The sequence below is a fragment of the Alosa alosa genome, chromosome 5 (genome assembly GCF_017589495.1).
Source record: "Alosa alosa isolate M-15738 ecotype Scorff River chromosome 5, AALO_Geno_1.1, whole genome shotgun sequence".
Classification (NCBI taxonomy): Eukaryota; Metazoa; Chordata; class Actinopteri; order Clupeiformes; family Clupeidae; genus Alosa; species Alosa alosa.
In genome coordinates this window covers 25,178,167-25,195,396 of record NC_063193.1, presented here as the reverse complement: position 1 = coordinate 25,195,396, position 17,230 = coordinate 25,178,167, and the positions used below count along the sequence as shown (strand labels likewise).

General features: G+C 45.3%; 1 protein-coding gene across 7 annotated transcripts in view; it reads left to right on the top strand.

The window, feature by feature from the left end:
• fbxl17 (F-box and leucine-rich repeat protein 17) overlaps nucleotides 1-17,230 on the top strand; it is a 208,851-nt gene that overhangs the window by 5,352 nt on the left and 186,269 nt on the right. For all 7 annotated transcript variants that reach the window (XM_048244653.1, XM_048244654.1, XM_048244650.1 and 4 more), the window contains exon 5: nucleotides 201-332. In XM_048244653.1, the coding sequence (XP_048100610.1) occupies nucleotides 201-332 (132 nt within the window). The remainder of the gene's footprint in view (nucleotides 1-200; nucleotides 333-17,230) is intronic.

Here is a 17,230-nt window from a genome sequence, read left to right as displayed (position 1 = left end):
TGTTGCTTGAACTGTATGAAGACATACAAAACAGGCACAGGCTCGCTCTCTCTTATTGCTTTCCAAGCAAGCTGGCAAGTGTCTGTGTGTGTGTTGAGTTAAACTTTACTGACAATATTAGGCAATTTAACATTCTTCAAGCCTTGTTTTTTTTTCTTTCAGTTCTTCTAACCTTTGTTACTGTCTGTTTTGTATTTCAGCTGGGCCAGCACTGTTCCGAGCTGAAGGACGTCCACCTGGGCCAGTGCTACAACATCAGTGATGAGGGCATGGTGGCTCTGGCCAAGGGCTGCCCCAAGCTGCAGAGGATCTACATGCAGGAGAACAAACTGGTAAGCAGCATGTCCCCCCTTCCCCCATCGCCACTGCTCCGGTTTGGGCACTGCGCACCCCTCAGGCTGTGGATGAGGGCTTTGGAACAGCTGCGCTGTGAAGTGTTTGTGACCTTTTGTCACTTTGTCATGATTGGCTCTTCAAGTGTTAAGTGCACACTTATAATGTGATCTATCTTCAGGCAGATACGTTCTCTCTCTCTCTCTCTCTCTCTCATACACACTCTCTCTCTCACACACATTAGCTGCTTTCAGACATAGGTGAAAATCCGCATGTTCTGCGGATGTCAAGCAGTTGGGCCGTATATCTGAACATAACCGGCCATTTGGAACTCTGAACTTAGCCGGCTGTAACACTACTCCTCTCCTAGTATTTCCGACGGACATTATGTAAATGAGCTTGTGTCTGAACGAAGCGAAGATTCTGTTCATGTGCGTGTTCAACCACGTTCAACCTGTTCAACAACACAGAGATTCTGTTCATGTGCGTCAGCGTCATTCACACATAATGTCAGCATGTTAGCATCACTCTCTCTCTCTCTCTCTCTCTCTCTCTCTCTCTCTCTCTCTCTCTCTCTCCTCCCTCCCTCTCTCTTCTCTCTCTCTCTCTCACGTACACACACTCACACACACACTCTCTCACACACTCTCTGTCTCACACACTCTCTCTCTCACACACACTCTCTCTCTCACATACATACACTCTCTCTCTCTCACACACACACACTCTCACACAAACACACTGCGTCTGTCCGAAACGGAAGGTAGCTGTCTGCTGTGTCGTTGCCTTCAGCTCTCTAACGAGTCACTTGCTGTAATAGGCATCAAGGTACCAGCTACGAACTTTGTTTTGGACAGCCTAGCAAGATAGCAACACAGAACGGGGATTCCAGAAAGCAGAATAACGTAAAGTTCGACTGCAGCAAAAGCTGCTCACAATTAAATAGAATTTTGGACGTTGAAGGCAACATGAAGGATACATCTATGCTGCCTTCAAAATTCAGCAAAACGAAGGTATATTGGAAGGCAGCATTTCACAGCATTTCAGACATGCCTCGATGCCTTGCTCCCCTGTTATATATCTTAAAAGGCAGCATTTTTTTTCCATTTCTGACACAGCCACTCTCTCTTTCTTACGCACACACACATTATCTTTCTCTCTTACACACACACACACACACACACACACACAGATGCACACACAACCACATGATTTGGCATTTTAACAATATAGCACATCTAAAATATCAATACATATAATATGTAATATTTTATCAAATTAACCAGTACTATTGCAGGTGTTATTCACTTAAAGATATACACCCATTCAGAATCAAGCGCTACCCATCACAGGGTGTGACCCTGTGTGTGTTCAGTGTGTGGTCATGTTTGGCCTTTGCCACCACTGGAGGTCAGTGTTGCTCTGTTCAGCGGACTCCCTCTGTCTGCCTGGCCTGAACTGGAGAGTCAGGACCTTCAACACACACACAGTGAAAGCCAAGGCTGCCAAAGCTCGAACAAACTGTCAAATACTCCTGGACAAACAAAAGGGCTCGACAGTATGTCTGTGTCCACAGTTTGATCAAATCCCACAGTCTCCCTGGTGTCTCAGATCTCCTGCTGGGGGTTTGGTTTTGGTGTTGAAAGTGTGCAGAGGTAAACAGCAGGTGGTGTGGCTTCCATTTCTGAGCTGGTTTCTGTTTCTGTTACCTTTCCTGCTTTTAAATGTTTTTTTTTTTTTTAAAGCAAAACGTTTTTCTCCAGTATATAGGAGATGTGTGTGAGCTAATAATTGGAGATGTCTGGGAGAGCTTGATTTTTCTGGGGTTTAAATAATGCCATGAAGTCACTGTTGAAGTTGAGCTGTTTATTTTCTCCTCTTTTTGCTAAAAATATACTTCTATCCTAATTCAACTTATTGTATTGTCTTTTCCGTCTCTAATGAAGTGTTTTGCTGTGTTCGCCCTTCTCTGCTTTTCCATTTCAGACCTCTCCAGAGTTTGAGAGCAGCTGGGATTCATTAAATCTGTTAGTGGTAACCATCCCAATAAAAACCAGCGTCAGCATGAGAAACATGATTAGTAGCTATTAGGTGTGAGATTTATGTTCACACAAACCCTTTCAACTCGGCCTTATCGGCTGTCTATCACCTCCAGATGGGCGGTTTTGGCATGCCTATCACGTCTTCCTTTATTTTGTCAGTGCACCCAACATGCTTTTGTTATGTCTAGCTGTTCAATTCTCAGTCGGATCTCATGTCATAGTTGGCCCGGTGTTGGACTCGTCCAAATGGAAGTTCGTGGCTGGAGAGTAGAATTGAGCATTGATTTCTTCCACTTGTCTTTTTGAGTTTCTTCTTGTTCTAGGATCTTAAGGGCTAATTATGTTTTGTGCTTTAAGCTCTTCGCCAGCATGACTTACTGTTTCTGGTGTGGGGTGCCTGGTTATGCCCTACATGTATAAACCCTTAAGTGTGTGTGTGTGTGTGTGTGTGTGTGTGTGTGTGTGTGTGTGTGTGTGTGTGTGTGAATATTTACTGGAATTGTGCAGCAAAAGCTCCTTTAAAATTTGCCTCAAGACTGCTTAAACTACTACATAGCAGCTCTCTTTGAGACTCTTTCTCTGGGCCTGTCTCTCTAATACCCAAATGTATGCTTTCACACACACACACACAAGATATTTGGTTATTTGTGGTGGTGGACCTAATGCTACAGTAAATGGAGAGCATATTGGGGTCGGGAAGCAGTGAAATATTCTCCTCTGCGTGTGTGGAGCGCCCTCTCAACCCACAAATGAATGCCAAATGTACACTGCGTGTGTATGCCATATCCTCAAATGAACAATACAATTTTGCTAAAGTATCCCATATTTTTCACAACTTCTCAGGATTCTGTGGATTTACATAATGACTGAAAAGGAAATTAGTATTCAAATAATTATGCTGCTAATGGTTATCAAGATATTTGATTATCTGTGCAGTGTGCACACCCCTAGTGGAAAATGGAAATAAAGGACACAAATGAATAATGTTGCTCCAAGGGCCTAGCCTGGAAAATCCAGACCCTGGTAATCTAGAAAGATTAAGGGTCTGGCCACGAACAATGTAATGGCCCAACTCGAGGGGCGGCAACAAGCATGCATTTAAAAATCTCACTGCACGCAATCGGATAACACTAGACCATGTTTACTCTGAATGACTTCGGACTTAGACGCAATCGGATAACACTACAACCAATGTGTACTGTCCTCCAATGTTGCAGCGCTGTCTTCATTAGTTTAGCTGGTTCCCCAGAATGCAAGGGGAAAAGTAACATGCATCATTGCTCATTGCCAGAGTGTCTCGCAGAGACAATTCCATTGTGCTCTCGCGAGAACTCTGGATTTCAAGGGGACCGAGGGCCATGGAGTAACTTAAATACAGGCTAATGCAGGCTCTTCTCTGAAGTTTATTATTCACAAAGTTTTCCATGCCTGTTTTATAAAAGATGTTGTCCTTAACACAGTGAGACTCTTCATTCCGCTTATTGTTTGTAGTCCAAGGTTATTCTGTGTTAATACTAAATACTGACTACTTGTTCTTCTTTCATTCATTCAGCTCACATCAGATGAACAACAAAGAATTGATTTCTGATTGATGAGTGGAGTGTTTGTTTGTAATGTTGGTGTGTGGGGTTCGCCAGTTCATGGAGTTCATCTCAGTTTATCTCTGTGTGAAGGATTAGACCTCATTCCAGTGCCATTATTCTCTGACATCATCCTTCTCAAACCTGTTGTGGTGGTCCCTTTCCTCTTGCCTTACAGGAGGCATCCTCACTCTGTGTGTAGATATGGTGTGTGTGTGTGTGTGTGTGTGTGTGTGTGTGTGTGTGTGTGTGTGTGTGTACACAGTGTGTGTGCATGCGCTGATCAGGCACCATTTGGTCTGGGGTGAAATCTGAGCCCTGTTTTTCTGTGATGGCTCCTAATGTTTTTGGTGACAGATTGTGCAATTGTACAACTGAGCTCTGGCTCCTCTGAATCACCTGCCCCCCCGCCCCCCCCCCCAGGGCTCTGCCTAATGGCGTAAATGGCTGTTTCCTCCAGTTTCCTCTAAAGGCCCAGCTCCTCTCCCCCTCCCTCTCGGTTTCCCCCTCTTCCATTTCTCATCTCTCTTTTTTAATCTACCCTTCCTGTGAAGTGGGGATGCTGGCTTGTTCTTCACTATGACTTCTACCTTGATAGAAGTGACATGATGTTACTACAGTGAAATGTTTGGAAGTGAGGACCTGTTGGAGTAAAATGGAAGTAACACTCCAATGCAGTGCCGTCAACACATTTAGAGAGGTCCATTGATTTAACCCACAAAGCTTTGCAACACGTTTTGTGTGTGCGTGTGCATGTGATGTAGCTGAATGGACCTTGCTGACCTTCATCCATGGTCCTGCCCAAGTTAGCGACCTCAACGGAAGAGAGGGATCTTTGGGTTAAGGAGCACGCTTTGATAAATCTAATTTCTACCTACATTCAGATTTATGACTTTGCCCAACTCCCTCCTGCTTTTATGGCCAAGTATCCGGAGAAGCTAAAGCAATTATGCACTCTGTTTAGCCCAATTACCCTGCCCATGATGCCCTGAAATCAGATCCGCGCTCTCCGAGCCCCCCTTCGCTCCCGCTAACTTTGCTAAAGAGCCCTGCTGTTAAATTGGCCCACTTGTCTCTCTGTCAGGTTTGAACTGCTGAACTTTTCTGCCTTGACTTCAACTTTCAGCCTCTGACTGAACACTTAACTCAAGGAAACTATTTTTGGTGACTTTCTCCCCCTCTCCTTTTCCCACACCCCTCCTCCTGGTACATGTTCCCTAATACGTTGTTTGACCTCCTGCATTTGCCGTCGCACTGTTGTGAGTTGTCATTTATCATGCACATAATGACGTAATATGAGTGAGGTCGCACTGGCCAAGCTGAACGAAGGAGTGGCTTTATCATTCATTGATGAAAATCACTCATAAATGCATAAATTAGCATTACATTTGTAAGTGGTAGCCACTACTAACTAGCACCACTCTGTTGTCCTGGGATTAGAGTTAAAGCAGGGAGTTGGCATTCTCTGCTGCTGCTTAAATGGGGCCCCTTTGTCCCATCCTCTTGCAGAGTCACTTCACTCTATTTGTTCCTCGCAATTTAATCTGCATTCTGAAATTGAGGTTCTTTTTGCGAGAGGAAGCATTTTTTACCCAGCCCTCTTGCACTCTCTTTCTCTCTCTTTTCATATTTCTTACTCCAATTGACAATCTTTTCTCGGTGCTCAGGATGTTAATGTCCCAGCGGTGGGATGTTGCAGGAGGCCTTGCTGGCTTCTTCTCCTTGTGAAGCTGCCTGGCGGAGTGAGTTGGCTTAGAGATTATGGCGATCCGATCTGATTAGCACACTGTTTAATTAGCCTAAATGCACAATGTGAATGGATCTAAGTATTAAGTATTAAGTATATCTACTCTTTTGATCCTGTGAGGGAAATTTGGTCTCTGCATTTAACCCAATCCGTGAATTAGTGAAACACACTTAGCACACAGTGAACACACAGTGAGTTGAAGCACACACTAATCCCGGCGCAGTGAGCTGCCTGCACCAACAGCGGCGCTCGGGGATCAGTGAGGGGTTAGGTGCCTTGCTCAAGGGCACTTCAACCGTGCCTACTGGTCAGGATTCGAACCTGCAACCCTCCGGTTAGAAGTCCGAAACGCTAACCAGTAGGCCACGGCCTTAAGGAGATTAGTTAGTGCTAATCTAGTAATCTAATCGAATTACTTGCAGCCAGTTATATTTCTCTCTCCTCTTCCTTTCTCCCCAACTTCCTGTTTCTCTGTCTCTGCCAGCAGTGGTGGCTAGCGTTTGATTGACAGGCTTCTTCGGGTTTCCTGGTTTCTTGGAGGGCTCTTGTATGGGCAGGATGTGAGGATGAGGTGGTGGACCTGACAAACAGAGCAGCTCTGGGCGCTAACATCCCCTCTCTTTCTCTCGCCCTCTGTCTTTCCCCCTATGCTCTGCCTCTCATCCTGACAGCTGTTTGACTTGGCTGTATATTTGCACAGCTTCAGCCTTACAGGGCACTAGCCTAAGAGCAGGATGTGATAAACTCGCTCCGTCACAGTCTGTCTCCCTCCCACACACACACACACACACACACACACACACACACACACACACACACACACACACACACAGAAAGCGAAAGCGAGCGAGGGCGTTTGACATTGACGTGAGCGTAGTATATGTATGGTTGAACATTTTTCCGCTGTGCTAAATCGCACGTAATTATATTAAATGAAACCAGCTCTCTGCCGCAGGGGAGAGTGCTCTTCACAGGCCTTTTGCCATCAGTGAAAAAGGCAAGAAAGCGCAAGAGAGCATCATTAATTCATCCAATCACTATCAGGGATATTGACTGGTGGGTTTCCTGTATTGTGTCACATCCCTGTGGGGGTGAGAAGGTGCCACTGATGCCCCACTCTATCATCTGTGCTGCCCAGCTGATGATCATAACTCGCCTCATCTCATATTGACCGAACCTAATAGCGGGCCAGCATTTGAGTCCTATTTTGACGTTTTTTTTGTAGTCTTGGCTGCATTGTCATTTTTCCACCACCCCCCTCCCTTAGCCCACTACTGTGCACATGCACCGACCTGCAGATTGCAGCAATTTCCTTCCTACTGTCTGTCGCTCAGATGCCACTGTTCCGGATCATTCGGTCTGACCTCAGCGTTTCTGTTATTCCCTGCTGCCCTGGTCGGCTTTGAAGTTCCTCGATCGATAACAAAAGCTCCTTCTGGTCTTCTCTTGTCCAAGTGGGTCCTTGTTTGGAGTTGATCAGTGATCAAGTCTATTGATGAACCCCTTTGATGTCTTTGATAGTTTGGCGAACAAAGAGATTGTGACGCCATGGCCAAAAAAAAACAGGCCAGAGAAAAAAACAGCCTTGAGTGGTTTGTAAATGTCAGGTCTGCCTAGGAGACTCGATGAAGTGGCTGCTGTGTAGACACTTGTGTTGCAGACTTTAGGGCACATGTTCGGCCCACTACTTCATAGCATCCTTAGTGATTTCAGCTAAATATAACCTGTGATTTTCTTGAAAGGTTTTAGTCTTGTTGTTGCCAGCAGACAACTGACCTGACCTGATCAGACAGCAGAGCACTAGTAGCCTCCCAACCTGAGAGGCTGTTCTGATCATTAACCTAGTGATATGCATACTGTACAACAAATGCAGATGATATACATGTGGGTAGATTGAAAGAGAACCGCTGAAACAGACTGGCGCTGTCTTCTTAAAAGGCATCGCACCAAAAAGAAATTTAAACATGTGTGAACATGTGTTTGCATCATAGCCCAGAACAGTAGACTGATTGGTGGATTGAGTTAGTGATCAGTTTCCTTGTCATCTTGAAGGAATTGGCAGCCCCCATATGAAATGAACATACACTGTCAAGAGTGTGTGTGTGTGTGTGTGTGTATGCGCACGCTTGCGTGCGTGTGTGTACATGAACATGTTTGTTTATGAAGTTGTCCATACCTGCAGGGGGTGCTATGAGACCAGTTTTGGTGCAGGAGAAAGAGAAGTCGACATCTCTCTCCCTGGAGTAGCACTGAGACTAAATCCCAGCTTTCTCAGCACAGCGGCGCCGGGAAGTTCATGATGTTAAACACGTCTGTGATCTGTGAATGGAAAGTTAAGCTGGCATGAGCTCTTAAAATCTTTTCAATGGAGCAGCTAAATCATCTGAGGCTTTTATATATCTAGAAACCTCTACCTTCGAGAGAGAGAAAGCGAAAGCTGTGTTGATGAAAAGTGTGAATCGCCACTGTTTGTGTGCAGTTAAACAACAATCCTGTGCTTTTGTTTGGGTTCTTGTTTTTAAGGAATTAATCTAACCCCTGTAGTGGCTTGATTGCCTTCCACTCACTCTGTGAGTTTTAACTGGGGTTGATTGAATGACATCTGCAATTATGAAACATAATCACATTTGATTGATTTCTGTAGCTGGGCTGGGCAGCACATTTTGAAGACATTGTTGTCATATTGTTCTCCAGTTTTCAGATGCATCATAAGAAGTAAATTGCGTTGTCCATAATGTTTCACAGTAGAATGCTTATTTTGCTCTTGTGTCTGTTTTTCTTCTCTTTTGTTTCTGAGCATGTTCCTGAGTAGTCCTTACTGCGTGTGTGTTCTTTTTGTCATAATCTGGTGTGAGCCACCAAACTAACCATCAATCATCAAAGAGTCAATCTGTCTCCAAAGGCCCCTGCCTGCCATGGTCACAGCCAATCGTTGGCCTTTTGGCAGTCAGCACTGCTGGGAATTCCAGTGAAGGACAGAGATGTATCGACCTGATTGGAAAGAGCAAGAGGCATTGAAGTGGTCAAGCTGTTTTGGTTGGACTGCTTAATTAGGCATCTTGCATAGGCAACTTGTGGCCTTTTAGTAGGCACAGTTTTTGACCTTAAAGGAATGACCACTGTAGGAACCACTGGACGTTCAAGGTACTAGGCATACACAGTGTCCATACTGCTCTTGCAATTAGCTTGCAGTGATGACCCAGAATGAGAATCAGGCAGAGATTACACACATAATGGATGGTTCACCTGGCCCTGGATCAGTGTGGCTTCACTTCATAATGGCGCCTCTATCTATTTGTGTACAGGCCAGCAGGAAGGCAGAGCTATGACATCACCTGGAGCTGCTTGGGGAGGGCGTGGCCCCCATAGACTGGTCAGAGAGATGGTGAGAATGGAAGAGACTGTAGGAGGGAGAGAGAGTTGGTTGCTTGGTTGGTTGGTTGCTCCTCTGTCCTATTGACCTCCTCCTTTCTCACTCTCCTCCTTTCTCGCCTGTTTAATGTGCAGTGCACACCTTCCTTTGTCCTTAGTCTCCCCTGCTCTCCTGTTCATCTTCCCTATCTGGGTCTCTCTCTCTCTCCCTCTCCCCCCATCCTCTGCTCTGCTCTGTGATGGAGAGGCCCAGCCCTGCCCTAATCACCCTGCCTCATTACACCTGATGGATGATCCGGGCGCCCTGTCCCTCTCCCATCTCCGCGTCATTCTTCTCTCCCGCTCCGTGGGAAAGGGCAGCGGGCCAGAGGGAGCCCGAGGCCCTCGCTGCAGCGCCTGGAGCGGGAGCTGGAGTGTGAGCTGGAGCTGGCTCTCCCGAGGGCTCGTGCTACCAGCTGCTCCATGTCTGGCACGCCCGCACAGCCCAGCCGAGAGAGACGGAGAGCTGAGAGCCGATTGGACAGCCCACAGATAGGTGCTGAGCTGTGGAATGAACCTAATGAATTGATGAGGGGATGGTCAGGCGGAAAGAATATTTGGAAGCCCCATTAAAACCCTGTGTGCTTTTGAGATTTCATAAATCAATGGAGAAAAACAAGAGATGTGGAAAATACAATTGTAAGAGAATCAAATACAATAGGACAGGACTCTACCGGGACTCAATAACAGCATGCTACCCCCCCCAAAAAAAAAAAAAAAAGTCAAATCCTCACATGCTCTTAGTATTCTCTAACAACTTTTTACGGTAATTTCTAGGGGTGTAAAGATTAACCGATACGTATCGGTATCCGTTTTTAACGTGTAAGATACGGCTACATCGATACGTGAAGCACCGTATCGGAATAAAACTGAAATGAGCGGTCGTTATATCGATTTACTTGTTCTTAATCGGTTCACAACCTTTTCTGCTCGCTTAGACTCTCATTTACGTTGCAAGCGGCGTTCATCCCACTTCGGTTTTGAAACTACCGCATTACGGATTTGTGGGTAATGCAGTTCGTTTTGGGCTACTTTCATTGCCCAAAGTTGTCAAAGGACCTCATTACCCATACATCTACTGCAACTTAAGTTTTGTTCATATTCACTGGTTTCTGCATATTAGGTCTACCGTTGGAACAAAATAGGCCCAGAGAGTTCATTGATATGTAGGCTTTTATTCTTGTAGGCTTTAAGAAAAGGCCAAGAGTGTCTTAAGCATTGTTTTATTTTATTTCGGTATTGTCTTACCTCAACAATAGGTTACAGCTCCTTGAAAACAATCTATAAAGTCTTTAAAAATGTATTTTTATGTTGTATTTGGCTGCAGTGTCTGACTGAAATGTAGACTATTCTTTTTTCATTTCAATACAGTATATGATCATCATATTCACACAGTTTTGTTTTTTTTTGCCTAATTGACAACCATGACCATGATGATTGATAATATAAAATTATTGTGCACCTTGAGCAAATGATAAAAAATCTTTCAGAATGCTTTCCATTCTTCGCATCGAATCGTACTGAATCATTTTTTATGAACATGTATCTTTTCTTGTATCGAATCATGCCCATGTAGATGCGAATCGTATAGTCTTTTACATGAGAGATTCACACCCCTAGTAATTTCCCAACTATTAGCCGCGACTTATGCATTGATTTTGCTAAATTTCTTCAGTTATGAGGTTAATATGGCAGTAATATGGTTTTGTTTCTTTTAACTTGCATAAAACACTTTCCTGTGGCTTATACACAATGCGGCTAATACACAGGAAATTACTGTATCCCTTCGTTTCATAGCACTGGTGCTCTAGCTCCTCTACTTCACAGCTAAAGGTTCAGGAAGCCCATATTTGTGTAACTCCTCCACTCTTCAGCTCTGCCACACTTAACTCATCAGCCTCCCTCTTCTCTCTCTCTCTCTCTCTCTCTCTCTCTCTCTCTCCCTCTCCCGGATCCCAGTGGGCCTGGGGAAGTCTCATTACTCTCGCTCGATATTGGGAATAATGAATTGGTTTAATAAGGCGACTGGGTCGATAGGCTTAATGAAGGCGTGACAGACTAAGGGACTCAAAGGCTGAGAGGTGTGGGCTACCGTCTCCGAGCGCGGGGAGGTGTAATAGGGGTCAACAAGGTCGTCTTTATCCGGCTGAGTCCAGCGTTCTGAACTCCACCCTCCAGTGTGGGGCAATGTCACTGTTGGAGACTCTCCATCAGAGAGATGGGGACTTGGAGAGAGCCTGATGGAAAGATGGATTTAATAGTTAGTGCTTTGAGTTGTATGCTCTATGTGTTCCATGGTGAGTGATGGTGATGATCAGTAGGATTGCTGCAGGGCAGGGATCCTTTTGTCTAAATGGATGATATTTCAGTGAATTCAGCGTAATCAGATTTCTGAGAAGTCATTTACCTCTGTGAGGAAACCCTAACCAGGTAAATTGCTCAGACATGAGGCCTGAATGAGCAACATTGGCTTAAGAGCTAAGTGCAATCTCCCAGTTTAAAAACACCTGCTGCCAAAACCCTTCAGGAAATGTTGAGCTCCAAATAGGTAAATCTGGTTGATATCCAAAATTTAAGGTTAGGATACAGGGTGAAATTAATGTTCTGGCAATCACAGCTTGCCACTCTCTGTCCTAGCTGTTCAGCCACAATCCTGTGTGAATTTAAATATGAATAACAGTCTGTCCAAATTGCCTCAGCCAAAATCTGCATATTACACAAATGACTCTGAGCAGGAAGTGAGGGGAAGTGCTCGTATTTCTTTGTGAAATGCTCAGGAGCGCAGTGCTGTTATGAGATATGGCATCAGGAAGGCTAATCGATTAATGGTGCACTTAGCTCGGCTAATTAACAGCTGTCCACGATGGGGGGAAAAGCATCAGGCCTCCTTGAGAAACTCGGGCCTTTGCTTTTTTTAAACCCCGTGACCTCAGCTGCCCTTACATATGAAGACTGATGAGTGAAGCACGGCACAGAGCAGTGAAGAAGAATGGGCTTGGTTTCATATCATACTGACTCTCGCCGCATTGACCTTTGCCAACGGGAGACCCTTCTTGCTGTAAACTCACAGATGAAGGGTGTGATTTAGCATTTAATGGTACTCTCTGCTTCTACTGCGAGGGAAAAGTTGTTGAAATACGTCAGACTTTGACAGGTGGAGTGCTTTTTTGCACCCCATAGCTCTCTATCATTTTCTGCCAGATATTTAGTTTGAAAAATATTGTTTTTAGGAAACAGTCTACTGCCCATGCCCATTCATCATCTCCCCTCCTCTTCTTAGAAAGCCCATACCTTCCTCCGGTCTCTCCCACCTGCACTCGTGATGCCAAAGACAGGAGTGCATTAGAAATGTAAGAGGTATCCCCCCCCCTCCCCCCCCTCCCAGGCATTGTGTGATTTGGCTCACATGTCTCCTCTTTTGCTCCTTCCTTATCATTCTTTCCTCATCCTTCTCTGTCTCTCCGGCTTTTGTTAGAAGCCCTCACCTATGATGTTTCTTTAAACAGACCTGCTTGAGCCTGTGGACAGCCCTGGCACCAGAGGCAGAGGGCGAGGCCTTGTTTTGCTGCACTCCTGGTGGGGTAGCCCTGCTGTGCTGAGCTGAGCTCTGCTGTAGCTGTTTGTTTTCCCGATTTGTTTGACTGATCAGGTACACGTCAGTGGGTTGGAAACTCTCTCTCTCTCTCTCTCTCTCTCTCTCTCTCTCTCTCTCTCTCTCTCTCTCTCTCTCCCTCCTCTCTCACTCCCTCTGTTTGCCTCACTCCCTTTTTTCTCAGTCCCTCAACTACCCATTTCTGTCCATCTATTTCCCTCTTTCTTTCCTCCACCTTTTCTCTTCCTCCATCTCGGTTTCCTATGGTCTCTCCATCACTCTCCTGGCCCCCCGACCCCCTCTGACATCCCCATCCTCTTTTCCAGGCTGTTTGGCTGATAACACACAAACCCATTAGCTCTATGCTCAGTGTCTTCGGTGGCCAGTGGCACATCCCCCCACGAAACCTCCCGGCTTCTTTAACGTCTCATCGCTCCGGAGGTCTAACTCTCACACCCTCCTCATCCCTCCACTCCTCACGCCGCTGCCCAGACTCATCCGTCTCCATTTAAAACCCTCCAGAGAGAGAGAGAGAGAGAGAGAGAGAGGAAGGATCAGATGAGGTGCTGCAACTCTTCATCCTCCATACTTTTCATCCTCTCGGGGCTAACCACTCTTCTGCCACCTATTTTTTCTTTTTTCAGACTTTCACTTTTCGCCTGCCTTACGCTCCTCTACTTCTCACCCTCCTTGCGTTCCCTGTTCCCTGCCAATTTCTTTACCTCACCCTCTCCCAAGTTTCTTCCTCCTATTTTCACTCTCTTCTCGCGTTTTTTTTTTTTTTTCTTCTTTTTTTTTTCTCTCTCTCTCTCTCTCTCTCCATCTCTGCCACCTCTCCCTCCCACTCGCCTCCCTCCCGGGGCTCGGATGTTTAAGTGCAGCCTTCCTCTGGAGTTTAGAGCCAATTCAGCTCCCCTCACCAACAGCTCTGAGTTAGGATACACCTGTGTGCAGTTTTGGAAAAAAAAAAAAAAAAAAGCCAGACACACACACTCTCCCTGGCTGTGTGTTTGTGTGTGAGGAGATGGATTAGCATTTAGATAAATCTCACCTAGAATCTCACAATGAACCATCTGCTCCTCTACCACCATGTCACCCCTCCATGTGAAGAGGTACCTGTTTTTGTAGATGGAGAGGGCATGGATCACATGGTAGTGATAGTTTTGGGCTGAGCCAGTGCAATGAGTTTAGGTGCTTCTTTACTGTGCAAACTAGTCTGCCAGGCTTGGTGTGCTATAGTCCAGGATTGTTCCAAATGGCACCAGCACTCCATAACCGAGTGTTCTGGATCAATGCATGGACTGTAACTGTGAAGTGTCTAATGAGCATAAGATGTTATTAACGGGTACCCTGGAAATTCAGAGTTCTCGCAAGAGCACAATGGAATTGTGTCTGTGAGACACTCTGGCAGTGAGCAATGATGCACGTTACTTTTTACCCCTTGCATCCCATGGAACCAATCAAATCGTATCTGATATAGGCGGGCCAGAGGCGAGCTAAACTGATGACGACAGCACTGCAACGTTGGAGGTCAGTAAACATTGGTCGTAGTGTTATCCAATTGCGTCAAAGTCAGAAATCATTCAGAGTAAACATGGTCTAGTGTTATCCAATTGCGTGCAGTGAGATTTTCAAATGCATGCTTGGTGCCGCACCTCGAGTTGGGCCATTACAATGTTTGTGGCCAGACCCTTAATCTTTCTAGATTACCATGGTCTGGATTTTCCAGGCTAATTAACGGGTGTAGTGTTATGATAAAATGGATTAATTATAAAATTACTGTGACAAACTGACAGAGTTAAGAGCAGTGTTTGTCACTAACATCAGCAATTGCTGCTGGGATCTTTATTTAACTGTAGCTGTAAGTGCTAGCTACTATAGCGTGTGTTCTTGATGTGATGGGCTCTGACCATCAGGGCTAGCAGCTGCCTGCCGGAGGTTGTCGAGGTCTGTGATTAGCTGTCAGCCAGACTGGCTGTGTTGAGCTGGGGAGCAGGACTCATCAGTGTGTGTGTCTGTGTGTGTGCGTGCGCGTGTGTGCATGTGTGTGCGTGTGTGCGTGTGTGCGTGTGTGCGTGTGTGTGCGACTGCGTTGTTCACTCAGAAGATAAGCAGCTAGTGGTGGCTGTCGCGGTGACCAGCAGCCTCGGCTCCCCCTTCTAATGCGAGGAGCTTGTTTACCCTGCCTGGTCTCCCACTAAATGAACTCATCATTTAGGCGCCTGCCGCTCGCCTTCGTTTAAACAGAGACAACATCTTGAGTGAAGCAGTTAGTGCTTTGATTGGGTGTGCTGCCCGTTCGGGCTCAGTAAATCTGGCGGCTTATCTGAGAGAGGGATACGGCCACTGGCTTTCCATTTAGTATGTTTTATATGCCGCACCATCGGGGCGACGAGGCAAGACTGTATAATTTGTATCTCTTATTATCTGTCTGGATCATCTGTGTATTTATTTGCAACTCTTGGGCCTTTTCCCACTCAGGTTTATTTTGTCATTACGGGTTATTTGTTAGTCATTAACACAGCTATTCTGTTGTATTGCGTGGTTTGCAACCTATTATCTTTAGTTGTCTCCAGACTCTACTCCAGCCTCTACTTTCCCTGGAACTGCAACATTCAATCCAGCGCTGGCAGAGGTGTCTCAGTTCAGATGTGTGTTTTGATTTATATTGCTGCACTTCTGTGTGTTCCTCAGACTGTTAACAGGTTGTTACTAGTGGTGGTGGTGGTTACAGTGTTGTTTGTGGAAGCACGTTTTTATCTAGCCTCATTACCACTCCTTACTTTGGGTCTGCCAAGGCTAATTTACTGACTGATTTTCTATTAAGGAAAGAGAAAGATATTTTCTTAGATCAATCGTGTCCCTGTGAGGATGAAACAGGAAGTGGAACTGCTTAATTCCTTTGTGGGTGCCAGTGCTGTTCTCCACCAGTAAAGAAGCCTGCTGCTGTATTTTACTGTCTATGGCTCTGCTCGTACCAGAGGTTACTTAGCAACCGCTTGGTGCTCCCTTCGATTGAGCTGCTGTGCATTATCCTGCCTGGGAGTGGGATATCGATTGTTCTGTCAGGCGTTGAAGGAGTTGAGGTGGTTTGGGTAAGAAAGAGGCAGCAAGACTATATGGTTGGCCAGGAGCCTGTTTCAAAGGGGGTTGCCACGCGTATCCGAAACGATGGAGCGCAAAAAGAAGCCCCTGGTGGGTTTAAATAGAAGAAAAATTTGGAGAGATTTAGAGCGGGAGGTGGGTTTCTTATTTGCATCCATGTCAGGTAGTTCAATTTGTTTACATGGAATATTATTTGTGTTTTTTTGTGTTATTTGCTTTTGTGTGTGTGTGTGTGTGTGTGTGTGTGTGTGTGTGTGTGTGTGTGTGAGAGAGTGAGCCACTGATGTCTGTTCAACCATTCTGATGTTAAATGTGGAAATGTTGTGAGGCTGGGCCCTTAGCAACCCCTCTTTGCCTTCCTCTTGCACTCTCTGTTAGGCCCCCATCTAGATGCCTTAGGAGTGAGGCAGCAGCTCCAGACATTCCGCCTGGGCTCCTCTGATTTAACTACACCTCTGTGATTAATGTCCTGCTCGGACCGCTCTCCCGGGCCCAACACCCCTCAGCCTGGAGAGCCGCAGCAGCAGCAGCAGCTGGACTGTGTCTGGTTGTTGTGCTGAACCGATTAGGGTTAGTGGATTTCTGTCTGTGCCTTTGGGCTGTTGGGCTCACACGAGACCCAGTGGCGCAGAAAGCACGAAAACAAACAAATAGCTGAGGGGGTTGAGGTGGCATGATCACACTGGAGCATGGAGGCACTTTAGAGAAAGTTCTAGCAGGTTCTACATCTTGCTGTTTTGAATGGGCCCTATCGAGCTAATCCAAAGCTAGTGGTACAGTTATGTGCTGTTACATTTCCTTCACTGGATTGTAAGAGGGTTAACCAAACATGGTTTCATCTGGAACACTGGCCCTTCCCTTGTAATCAGTGAAATGGATTCGTTGTATCCATTGTAATGGGTATTGTCAGTTTGCCATGAAAATTCAACTCTTGATTGCATTTTGTTGTTGTTAATTTTAATGGAATTTCATTATTTCTTGCCCAAAGACAACCCTGTATGTGAAAATTACCTCTGTATTGATTTTTTGGCGAAAATACAAAAACTATCAATTTTCTGCCAGATTGATGTCTTTATAAAGTGCTTTTATGAAGGCATGTGTTTGTCAGCTCAGAGTTTTTTAATCATCACCCTTTCTGCCAATATGCATCTCACCCACGGCTCTCTCTCAAACCACATCAGCCTTGCTAGCTGATGCTCTGTTGTCTGAGGGAGGTGGGAAATAAACTGCCTTAAAGTAGTGCCTTTAATCATACCTATTGAGGTCAAGGAAACACTCTTTATATCATTTAGATATTATTATTATGATTACTATTATTATTATTATTATTATTATTATTAACTTTAGAATTAAGTAATTTTTGAAATTGTTGACACCTTTTGGATATCCTGTTTGAAACTTTGTTGCAACTAAATTGCAA